Here is a 12,548-nt window from a genome sequence, read left to right on the forward strand (position 1 = left end):
GATATTTCACAACGAGATATTAACATTCATGGAAAAACCTTATATAACCTTATATTAAATCAGAAAGTACGGCGGCCACCGTAAGAAAGTCTTACAGTATTCAATTATGCCACATAACTGATCATTACAGTTTTGCGAGGGAACGCAAAAGGTTTTAGGAACGCAAAGAAAAAGTTTCAGACAGGTGAGCCTGATTTAAAGATTAAGGTAGCAGAGTCTGTTAAAGCTGGAAGTAGGGAAGTTTTCTGAAAATCTGAACGTGGTTTAGAATGAAAACCAAGTCCAGAAAGCCATGAAAGAAAATGGGAAGCTGCCATTCAAGACGATGTATGATCAGTCAAAGCGGCAAGAAGTTCTCACCCTGAAATGTTAATATTTAACACCGAGGCTCATGGATGAAACATCAAAACATCTGGAAAAGAAATCATGTTGTTTTACTCTGAAAACAAGATTAGTGCCATTTAAAAAATAGTAAGAAAATTCACCTTTCACAATAAATTTGAAAAAACCTTTTTTTTTTTATTTTGATTGGTAATTAATTTTGCACCATTTCCAATACGTTTGCATGTACAGAGGTGACTGGGCTTTACTCCACTTCACTTTCAGACCTGAAACCATTCCAAACAAGGTTCAAACCAAGCCAACCAAACTCGGAATGGCTCGAGGTCCGAAAATAAAACAAAAATCACTTGAGGACAGAATGGTAATTACAACATGGTGTCCAAATAAATTTAATGCCACCAAAAGTCCTAGTGTGCTACACTTGTTTAGAAAAGATAAAAAGGTTATTTACAAGGGGTCAGCTGCACTGCGCGACAGCAGCACTGCGTTTTTACATCTGCAGGTCCACGTGCAGAAAATCCTAAAAATAGTTTTTTGCGATCAGATGTGTACAGTAACACCTCGACATTTAATACATCAAAAGACGCGAGGGAAAAAAAAAATAAGCAAAGACAAAAAAAAACAAACAAAAATAAAAACATTTCCACAGCACAGATACGTTGGGTGGCAGCATAAAGCAGACAAAAGACACAAAGTACAATCAGTCATGTGGTCATTAACTACCTCTCAGTCTTCCAGCATTCAATGAGCAATAAAAAAAAGCACTTATTTGTAGAAAAGAAATCCAACAAATAACACTTTACATATCATTAAGCGATGATTAAATTATAATTGCACCATAGTAAAGCTTAATATAATCAGGAATAGCAGAAAGGTTCTACAACTGTCAGATGCATAGTTCCCTCTTTACTGATTTGACAGGCAACAGTTTGAATGTTTAGGGAAGAGAAAAACAAAATAATGAAAAAAAACCCCAACTCTGCAGCACCTTAAGGTCTTCTCCGTCTAGAAGGAAAAACAACATTAATAAAACTGATTTTGACCTGAAATGATAAACTACAATACAATCGATGCATGGTTTTGCTTACTTTTGATACCCATGGCTTGAACTGATGTTTGCCACTGGAGGCTTTAACAGGGAGAAAACAAAGAAAATGAAAAAGAGGGAGAGTTATTCTAAAAACAATCGGCATAGGACAGCATTATATACTAAATATTTATAAAACAAAAATCAGCGAGCTCAAACATTGATTTGACCTTACCCTGTTTTCAATGTCGTCTGTTTGAGCTGGTCCCTCTCTAGAACCAGATCGCCTTTTGCGACTAAAGCCAAACAAAACACAAAGTGTCTCTATTAGTAACTTGGACAAAGCAAAACTCAACAGTTTTCAAATACGTTCTTTAAAAGACTGGAACAATTAGGTGGATGTTGAACATGCCTTTATGTACCACATCAGCATGGTAAGAATTTGATGATGAGCGGCCATTAAAACAGACGGAGTGTAGCGCAACGCATTTGGTCAAAGACTTTACCTTGGTGCCGTCGGGTCTTCTTGCTTTAGAGTCTCAATATCAGTGAACTCCACTGCTTGTCCTCCACCTCTGGTCTTAAAAACATTGCCCTGTTGGAGTAAAATAAAAAAAATAAATCAGTACGAGTACCAGTCTGTCGGACAAAGAAGGGCGATTATTAATCAAATCAAGACCCCGATAAGGAAGGCTTCGCCAGATGTGAATAGGTTGAATTGTCAAAAATCCATGCACAAAAATGTCAAGTGAAGCAAATCAAGTAGTTTTACCTTTATCAATTTGGTCTCGATCTCCCCGTCAGAGGCAAGCTCTTGGTGTCTAAGGACATACTTGTGGCATTTAGACAGAGCTTTCTCGTTCGGGGTCGACACCTTGATCGCATTGGGTATGATTGGCTGCATTACAGTGTCTAGATCCAAATTAGAGGCCGGTTTGTGGTCTACCCATTTCTCCCCACCCGCAGAGTGTGAGCGCCTGTGCATTGGATGAACCGGAGGAACCGTCTGGTGATCCCAAAGTGAGAAACAAAAATCAGTTATTGGTCAGCAGGGAGGCTTGATCATGAAAGGGGGTCAACTTCTTGTGAAGAGAACAGTATTGCTGGAAGTAGAATGAGACATCAGTAGATGGATTTTGTTGCGTTTGTGTGGAAATCATTCCAATTGCGTTTCCAGAAAAGACGAATCAGCAATACACTCCTCTAATCACAGGACTTTTCCCAAGAGTGAGATTCAGCGAGCAAAGATCACTAAACTAAAGGATGGTTAGCATGCAAAGGACCAAGCCAAAATTATTTATTCCAAGAGGAAATGACAGAATTTTGCATGCGTTACAACAGATTCATGATGTGGTGGAAAGCAATGTTTCAACAATTATTCTGAGCACTGAAGACACTGAACAGTGGAACGTTATGAAAGGTGTGTGGCAGATTACAACTGGTGTGAAACTGAGCACATCATAAACAGTCTACCTCCGAAAGACAAAAAAAAAAAAAAAAAAAGAAACAATCTACATTAAAGATTTGCTGTTGTTGTATCAACCTTCCAGACCTCTCAGGTCTTCTGGTTCTGCTCTGCATCCCCAGAACCAAACAAGGAGAAGAGGCATTTAGCATCTATGCACCACAAATCTGGAACAAACTTCCAGAAAACTGTAAAACAGCTGAAACACTGACTTTCTATAAATCTCAACTAAAAACCCCACTTGTTTAGAGTTGTATTTGAAACGTAATCAATTGCAAATTTATAGATGGAACTTGACTTGATGTCGTGTTTTGATTGGTGATTCTATGTTGCATTGTGTTTCTGTGTTTGATTTGATGTAAAGCACTTTGAAATGCCTTGCTGCTGAAATGTGCGATACAAATAAAATTTGATTGATTGATTGATTGAAGTGGCCTAGTCAAAGACTGCCCTTAAATCTTTTTCAAATGCTGGGGAATTACCTTAACCAGGCTATTCAAATCTGAATGAATTTAAATGATTCTGCAGAGAGTCACTGCCAACTCTTGCAAACGCTGCATTGGGGAGACAGGCTGGTCTGGATAGGGTTTGTCCTCCTTAACAAATTAGATTTTAATTTAAAAACTACATTTCCTATATATCCAAGTTATTGGTTTAAAATGTGCTTGATGACAAACAACAAGTGTGACAACAAGTAAATAAATCTATGAGTGAGTAACTGAACCAGAGATTTTGTCAAGGTTGAACTTTGAGTAAAGTGACAGAGTGTTGATGGTGGAGCTTTGCTTCTGGATACGATCACTACGTCACACACTCTGGTCTGAAAAGGTCATGCAAATGTTGCTGTTTATTTTAAAAACCCGTAGTGTTATTTAATTGGACTTAGCTTTATTGATAGTCTTATCAACCATCTTTGCTTTTCGCCGTCACTCAGATTGAACTGAACCGTCTCGGGTCTAGAGCTGCCCAACACTAGAAGTCATCCAATCCAAACAGTCTAAATATATTGTTTGCATGCCAAGTGTGAATTCATGACAGCTAGAATGTAATATCCAAAACTGTATTTTTCAGCCTGCATCCAAAATCTTCACTTTTCCAAATTCCTTAACAGAGTTAAAGCTGAAGCTACAGAGGTCATCATCTGCACTCCATTTTTGAATAATCCGTTTTACAAAAATTATAATAATGTATGTAGTACACTTACAAGGAGCTCTGGTGATGATGCTATTGCTACTTACCAGGAGGATGTTTATTTTATTTAATACACATCTTCAAGTCAACAGTGCGACATCAAGTAGGAAACTACTCTGGGATGCAGCATGCAGGAACAGCAAAGTAGCTAGCAGTCGTAAAGGGAAGGATGACGCAAACGAAAGCTTCAAAGATCTACTTCTCTAAGAGCAGAAAGCAGAAATTCTAGTCTACGCCAATGTTTCTACTAAACAAGCGCACTCCACGGTAGCTGCTCTACACCAAGACAAAGCTGACGCTACAGACTTGAAGCGAAGAGTTGAACACTTTTTTTTAGGACAGCTACTAACACACTAACCCTTGTGCCTGCCTCTTTGTTTAGCTCATAGACAGACGCTGCATGAGGGGCCTCAGTCTCTGGGGCCCAGCGCTGGCCTCTCCTGCGACCCACGCTGCTGGCGCCGTGGCATGGGGTGGGAGTCCTGCTGGCAAACTGGGGCGTTCCTGGTTGTCTAGACTGGCTGCCTGAGTCTAAAGGGAACCTCTGCTCCCAATCTGAAATGCAGGAGGCGACCGAGGGAAAGGATGATGATGAGGAGGAGGAGGAGGAGGGAGCGGAGGTGGGGACGGGGTCCTGAACTCCCCTAACACTGGCTCGGTTTTGGCTGAGAGGTGTTTGGCCTAAATCCTGCAAAGTCGGGGAATGAGGCAAGGTGTGATGAGTGGTATGAATTAAAGGAAAGCAGAAATACACAAACGACAAAACAAACACACACACACACACACACAACAGAAACAGCTGGTGTGGACAGCAGCGTATCCCAGTTAACTGGATCACAATAATTATTAGTGCATGCAAAATCTCCACATTGTGTCAAGTTAATAGAGATTAGTGGAGTCCCACTGGCAGAACAGGCTGCAGTGTGAAATAACGGGCTTACAGAGAGAGGTGTAGGAGAAGCTGAGCGCTTCTGAGCAACGTTTCTATCCCTCTCTCTGGAGGGTCTCTCCGGCTTCCTCGGCGGCTCTGCGGGACCGCCGCTAGCGCCGCCGTTCTCAGTCACGATGGCTTTTAACTGCTTCAGCTTCTCGTCCTTCACCCACAACTTGTTCTGCAGCTCCAGCTGCTTGGCGTTCACTCGCCTCTCCTAAAAATGAAAAAATTAAATAAAATACAAATGGGGAAATGATTACGAGTTTTCAGCACATTCAAAATACATTTCATACCCGTCTAACCGTTAAATCTTAGATTGGCGGTAAGTCAGAGTGAATCAATAACCGTGTGCCGTATGTTCGTTGACTCAACACCGATGAGGAAATTATACCCAAATCGCCCGACGACGTAACTAGAGACGCGACAATCAATAGGCTGAAATCCAAACTTTCTATTGAACTGTATTTAATCAGCAATTAAACTTATCAAAATTAAGAAATTTCACAGTTGTCAGTCTAAAGACAAATTAGACTGACAACACCTGCAAAAACATCCATTGTTGTTTCTTGCCATCTACTGCTAATGGTTGCAAGTATCAATAGAGACAGTTTGCTTTTTTTTTTTTTTATGATCACCGACTAAAAATGTAGTGGTACTGAAATAATTGGTAAAATGTCCCTTCAAGAAAGTTATTCTACCAGATTTCTACCGTTTTTCATAGTTTCTCATTTTCTTAACCCGTTAAACGGAGCCTGCACTTTTCTCCGAATGTCAACACTGAACAAACAAAACGTCACAATTGTTGAAAACACTGCAGTTCTCAGTTGCCAACACTAGGCTTGAACTTCCTTTTTTACAGTGCTAGCATTGCTATAGCAACAGCAATCTCACAACGAAAACTTAGAAAGGTCTAACCTTTAATGAAAGTTTCCCCTCATTCAGTGGAAATAAATCCCCTGTTCCTATAAATTTATTGATCTGCTTTCATTCAAGTAATTTTTTTTTTTTTACCTTTTTTTGTTCTTTTTAAGTGAACTACTAACATCTGGGAACTTCTACATTTTTAGACTTATCAAAATGGAAAAAACAAGAAAACATACAATTAACTAAGGCAGTTATCTGTTGATCTTCATAAATCACAAAGTACCTACTTTCCAATCTCCAGTTTATAACTGGGACCTGAAGGAAGGATGATAAAAATAATATTTTAAAAACTAGATCAGTTATTCTACTCTTGTACTAGGAGTTTTACTTTACATCTTAAAAAAAAAATTCACATAATTCATGTTTATAAAGAAAGATTTTTTTTTTTTGTGTAGTCATTGCTGGCCAAAAACACGATCATTATGAGTTCAGAATATATCTACCGTTCTGGTTGAACTGTTCAGTCATCTTCTGACGGATACGGTACCGTCTTTCCAGAACCTCCATCAGACGGGGCAACGTCTGATCATCAGAGGGATCCGAGAGCTCGCAGGGAGGCAGCGGTGGGAGGCTTTCAATGAGCTGGTTCAGCTGAACTGGATCTTTACAGGAGATAACATTAAATCATGAGAAAGAGTTTTGATTTTTTGTAAGATGGTCTAAAACGACACAAACCCACATGATTTTAAGTAACAAGGCTCTAGTCTGCAGAGAAGTACACATTTCCAGGTGTGGTTTACCTCCGTTAACTGGACCCCCTCTTTCTTCCAGTCGGCGTGACAGCTCATCTTTGAACGCCTGGTTCCTCTGCCTGCGCCCCGGCGTCAGGCCACAGATCGGACGGTCCACCGGCCGAGCCACCTCCACTTCCTGGGTCATCTCAGCAAAGCGCATTACCAGCTGCGGCGCACAAAGTGCAACACTTATGTGAAACTAAACTGCTAGGTTGCAAATGGATGCTACGTCAAATACAAAAATGTTTTTAAAAATAGCATCAACTTGTGTTTGTTACCTAAGCAACTAACATTTTGCCAAATACAGAAAAGACTCCAAAGTTAAGCAGGAGTTGTACAAAACAGAGACCGTTACCAAGGTTTCTTCATAATCCTCAGCTTTGGGATTAACACAGACAACCATCCTGACTTTTCCTTCTCCATCAAAGTAGTTTTTAAACAAATGTGTGACTTTAGAGTCTCGGTAGGGCACCATCTGAAGAAAACACAAAGGGTATGAGAGAGTGAATGGAGAATTAAAGAAAGTTTAAACAATAAAGGTCACAGAGCAAGGTAGCAAACCAGAAACGGAGATAGAAATGGTTCAGTGTTGAGGTACAAACCCTATTAGTTCCACACATCTGGTTTTCACGCAGGACCTCCATACATGTCCGCAGGGTCATCAAGGACTGGTTAATATTACCTGTAGATAAAACATTAAAAAAATAAAAAATCTCTGAAATGAATGAACTGTGAAAATGTTTGAGGAGATGTAAAAATGTTTTTTTTTTTTTTTACATTTATTTATTTCGAACAGACAAAAGTAAAAGTAAGAAAGAAGAAAAAAAAAAAAAGAAATTAAAAACAGGTAGAAGACACAAGATCTTATGGTCCAAACCCTTTCATACTCATCAACTTATAAACAATTAAATCTTCACCTTGCATGACATTTAAATCTCATCTTTAAACGTACAATTACTTAAAACATTTTTTATATCAATCACATTTATGGACTTTGAAACACTCATCTCAACATATTTCCAAATAAGCTTTTTTACATATATATATATACACATATACACACACACATACATATATATATATATATATATATATATATATACACACACACAATTTTTTTAAGCTGGTTTATATTTCTGTTTTGTTTTTTTTAGCTCATTCAATGCATTCCATAAATCGACTCCACATGCCGATAAACAAAAACTCTTTTTGGTTGTTCTGATACATTATTAAAAACGTCCTTCTCTTAAATTATAACCCTCTCTGTCACAAAACATTTTTTGCATATTGTGTGGAAGTTCTATTTTTTCGCTTGGAAATGAGCTGAAACCATTTAAACAGACCTGCTTCTCGAAGGCGACTTCCCTCTGCTCTGGTTCTGTTGGTGCGTTCGCTGCCCGCCAGGTCAACCAGGCACAGCTGGCTCACATTCACCTGGCTTTTGTCCTGTTAGAGCAGCAAATATAATATACAAGTTCTACTTTTTACAGCTCAAGAAAAGTAGAAAAGTCATCCTGTAGGATATGACATCATCAAGTCTTAAATTAACATCCCTGTCCTCACTTGAGTAAGAAATGCATACATTTGCACATTATTGGTAATCAACTGTTCTCCTGTTTAATAGAGTTTTATTTCAATTATAAAACTTTTCCTCAATATACGTTTTTAAGTATACGAAACTAAAATAGACAACTTTAGCAGCCAATCACCTGCAGTATATGGTCCCCATCAGCATCTAGAGGTGCCTGGGCCAGTTTCACTGTGAACACACTGTGGGAGCGGCTGGACTCTCGGTTGAGCTCAGTATTCGCTATCCGTCTCTTCTTTTGTCCTAAACAAATAAAAAACAAAAATAAATGAAGAGTTGCAATATGAAACACCAAAACGTCTATTCAAGAAGAATTAAAATATTAAAAACAAACAGACAGTGATGTTTTAAATGCTTCAATTTGCTACAAAGTTGTCAATTTCTGAGGAAAGGAAAATGTATTAAACGACATAACCCCTGTACTGATACAGAAAACCTTCACCGACCTTTCCAGAAGACTTCAAAAGCCTCTTCTGTGGATTTGACTTCAACTTCTGTGCAGCCGGCCACATACATGTTGTGATTCTGATCTTCACGAAGAATCTTTGACTGAGGTGGCCTGAGACGTGGCGGCAATGAAACGACAAAAAAAAAAAAAAAAAAAACACAGTCAGATGAACACTGTCAAATAATAATCCTCTGCTTTCATAAGCCAAGCTGCAAAGCTGAATACCAAACATTTTATGCGATGTTTATGGAGACACAAGTTCATTCAGGACGCAGCTGGAGATAGGCACCAGCAACCCTCCCGACCCCATTTAGGGAAAAAGGGTGTAAAGAAAATGGATGGATGGATGGAAGTTCATTCAGGGGGAACAAGCACGCCAGGTATGCACAGCAGCATCCAAGCCATTCAGAGACATCTTGTGTCCTTATCAGTGATAATAAGGAGCAAAGGTAACGAGACAACAGCCACAGACATCTCACAGAGCTAGTTGGGAGTCATCACTGTTGAGACCAGGCAGCGGGTTAAAGGGATGGAAACAGACTAACGACCTATGCAACCAATCAGCAACAGCCAGGGTTCATGTATGAACAAACAGTAAATGGGGGGGGGGCAACTAAAGAGTTAATCTGCATTACTGGGACACATACATGAACTCTTTGTTCCGTACTGGTGTGTTTCCATCCAGCCACCTATCGAAAGCGGGGATTGGTCATTTGTCAAATTTAGATTTCATAGATTTAAAAAAAAAACTCATCTGTAAAGAAGAAAAGCATCAACTCATTTTAAACAGTCTTACTTTGGTCTGATTGGATCAAACGGAGCATCTTCGAGGAGGTCATAGATATAGTTGTTGTAGATCTCAATGTAGGACACGTATACGCTGTAGCAGCAGTCTTCGTCGACGCCCTCGAATTTACACGCTTGTTCTGGGTTGATCATATCCGCAAACTCCGGATCCGCCCGGTGCCTACAATTGATTTATTCAAAAATGGAAAAAAAAAAACAAAAAAAACAGCTTGATAAGCCAGAAACTATAATGCCAAAAAAAAATGAGGATAGTATTCCAGAACCACTCGGATACCTGGAAGACGGCGTTTTGAGAAGCGACTGCTGGCTGTCTCTCTTCTGTCTCTCGAGCAGAGCGTCAAGCTGGTTCTGAACCTCGATTCCATTTTTCTCATCAGGTTTAAACACCTAAAGTGACACTTGCACCTCAATAAATCCGCCTCGAACGTTTTGAGAGATCAAACATATAAGCCATTATTTATCTTACAAATCTTTTGGCCTGAAAAGGCCCGATGCTGTTGAAGAGCATGTCTAGAGAACGAGGAAGGAGTCCACCTTCTCCAGGCGAGCCGGTCATAGTGTACGTTTTACCACTTCCTGTCACACCGTATGTAAACAGCAAACCTGCCAACACAGCCGCACATTTCATAGACAAGAAAGTCGAGGTGGCCATATTGGGAATGGCCACGTCAAATCAAAACAAAAATTACATTTGCTGTTAAGTTAATCTTGAGCATGAAAAAATATAATTACCAAGCAGAAAAAAAAATAGAAACTCTATTTTTACGCTTCATTTAAGAATGCTTGAGAAATATACTAATAACTCACTTCAAACAACAGGTAAATAAACAAATAGCCAAGAAATTGGGCATTTGTAATCTACTTTTTTATATATATACTAGAGCTGAATGACTGAATTTATAACATAAGTATTTTGTCCAGACAGGAAAAAACTCTTACTGACCCAAATGTGGACAAAGTGAAGACATTTGACACTTTACATAACCAAATGATTTAGCAGTTAAAAAAAATGCTTAGAAGGCCCAGTTCACCTACCGTTTTTACAGTGAATGAGGTCCTCAATGAGTGGCTTGGCGACATCTTCAAACAGCTCAATTTGAGTTGTTTTAATACCAAACACCTTCTTAAAGCAGTACTGTGTCTGCAGGAGAGACAAATGGAAAATCAAAGTCATCCAATAAACCCACAAAAAATAACTACGTTAATTTGTTAGTGGAGAGAGTTGCTGATATTTGGTCATACAACTCATTAGCTGTGCATACTTTTTTCCTGTATCTTTATTTAGCCCAGAGTGGTGTGACACTAGGAAAGCATTCAGTCGTAAAATCACTGAAATAACAGTAAATAATCCTAATTTTATCACAATGTTCTGTCCAATTCCATCCACTTTAGAGTCTCTTTAAATATCTTTTTTTTTCTTCCATGAATGTATAGAACTTGAAAAATCAGACAGTCATTTCCAAAACAATAATGTACTCCTTGTCAAAGTGACTGTAATTTCATATACAGTCTAGGTCCAATTTAGCCATTTTTTTGTCAAATAATGACATGAGAGATAGATAATTTCATATGTAACATACATACATACCTCCTTGTATTCACCATTGCGGTTTGCTTTCAGTCCATCGGGAGCATGAAGCTGAATGGTGGAGCTGCTGATCATCTCAACACAGCATTCCTCATCTTCTGCACCAAGTGGACGTATGCGGCAATAAACCTGGAATAAATAGTTTTAAAAAAAATATATATATATATATATATATATCCTATGTTACATTAATGTAATTTGAAGTATTCCAATATACATTTCATATCATTTTTTTTTAAACTAATGAACTATTAAAGGTAAAATGTAGAGAACAATTCCCAATGTCAAATATAAATCACAATCATCTGAATGTGTAGCTAAGAGAATATGTTTGTTCTAATTAATGTCGATTTATTTGAGTTTAGATACAACTCTTCAAAAGTCACGGCAAAAAAAAAAAAAGTATGAATTTCGATACATGATCAGCTACTTAAAAGCTGGAACAGAAAATGAGCAACTAGCTGGTAAAGCAGCGTCTTGTTTTAACTTTGCTCTATGTAATCCCCCAGATTTCTGCTGACTGTCACATACCCCCACAGGATCTTTCTCTATGTTGCTTGGCTTTTTGGGCCTTCGAGGAGTCCTCCCTTTCCTGCGACAGAGTAACCCAGTTAATATCAAACAGAAGCTACTACAATTCATTACCATCACGTGGACCATCAAACGGGTTAAGAAAAACATTTCAGCGAAATCCTAACAGAGATATATGATTGACTCACCGCTAACTTTTTGACATTCTGACCGTAAGCTAGCAAGATCATGTCCCGCTTGCTATCGATAAACAAAAATATGAAGTTAAATTTATGCTCACCAGCCGAGTATAGCTTTACAATATCTTTGTTCAATACAGTTTTCAACATCAGACTGCTAGAGAATGGGTCCTGGGATCACAGAAGAAGGTTGGCAGTTTACCAACCGTAATTGTAGCTAACGACTTGTAGCTAATCTGACATTTAGAATAAGCAGGTAAGAAATTTTCTGAAAAACAAAAATCCTAAACTTAAAATAAGTTCCAAGTGTGATTCTAAATCTGGTTATTATTTATGAGCACATGTTCCATTTTTTAAAAAAAGGTATGTGTAATACTGACCCAGCTCGCTGCATTGTTTGTATGATGAAATTCCTCTCAGCTGCTCTGAAGCGCCTCTTGTTCACGATTTGAAATGTTCCCTCTTATGAAACGTTTTTCCGGTAGTCATGGACGTCAACCAATCAGACGCAGAGCAAAAGAGGAAGTCCCGCCCCCGCCCAGACAAACCGTTTACTGCGCTTTTTGTTCAGCATCAGATAAAGTAATTAAACACGATGAAAAACAACTTTCACGGGCTTTTTTGTCTATCAAAAAGGTACAAAACCCTTATGTGAAGCATGAAGTTTCTATAAGAATTTTTATTTATAAATGTACAATATTATTTAGTTATTTTTGCTTAATTTTCTCATACTATACTGATAAGAAATCAGATTTACTTCCAAGAAAATGTTTAATAAATACTTAAAGTA

General features: G+C 38.5%; 1 protein-coding gene across 1 annotated transcript; it reads right to left on the reverse strand.

Annotated features, from left to right (window-relative positions):
• Nucleotides 1-498: 498 nt before the first annotated feature.
• On the reverse strand, nucleotides 499-12,228 carry LOC122820606 (kinesin-like protein KIF23). Its single transcript, XM_044098174.1, has 22 exons — nucleotides 12,139-12,228; nucleotides 11,580-11,640; nucleotides 11,049-11,177; nucleotides 10,496-10,601; nucleotides 9,927-10,063; nucleotides 9,735-9,847; nucleotides 9,450-9,620; nucleotides 8,652-8,764; nucleotides 8,327-8,448; nucleotides 7,961-8,063; nucleotides 7,220-7,299; nucleotides 6,973-7,092; nucleotides 6,624-6,783; nucleotides 6,327-6,485; nucleotides 5,262-5,269; nucleotides 4,967-5,173; nucleotides 4,384-4,713; nucleotides 2,142-2,375; nucleotides 1,876-1,964; nucleotides 1,605-1,665; nucleotides 1,431-1,471; nucleotides 499-1,347 (listed from the first exon to the last, which is right to left on the reverse strand). The coding sequence occupies exons 1-22, from the start codon at nucleotides 12,150-12,152 to the stop codon at nucleotides 1,332-1,334; spliced, it is 2,574 nt and encodes an 857-aa protein (XP_043954109.1). The 5' UTR covers nucleotides 12,153-12,228; the 3' UTR covers nucleotides 499-1,331.
• Nucleotides 12,229-12,548: the final 320 nt, after the last annotated feature.

Source organism: Gambusia affinis, linkage group LG02 (genome assembly GCF_019740435.1).
Source record: "Gambusia affinis linkage group LG02, SWU_Gaff_1.0, whole genome shotgun sequence".
Taxonomy (NCBI): Eukaryota; Metazoa; Chordata; class Actinopteri; order Cyprinodontiformes; family Poeciliidae; genus Gambusia; species Gambusia affinis.

Bases quoted from the DNA above. Each gene is read 5' to 3' on its own strand.
- LOC122820606 (XM_044098174.1), bottom strand. The intron at 8,765-9,449 runs GTAAGACTGTTT...GCCACGTCTCAG, and splicing joins TTTGATCCAATCAGACCAAA to GCCACCTCAGTCAAAGATTC. The intron at 2,376-4,383 runs GTTAGTGTGTTA...TGGGATCACCAG, and splicing joins ACAAAGAGGCAGGCACAAGG to ACGGTTCCTCCGGTTCATCC.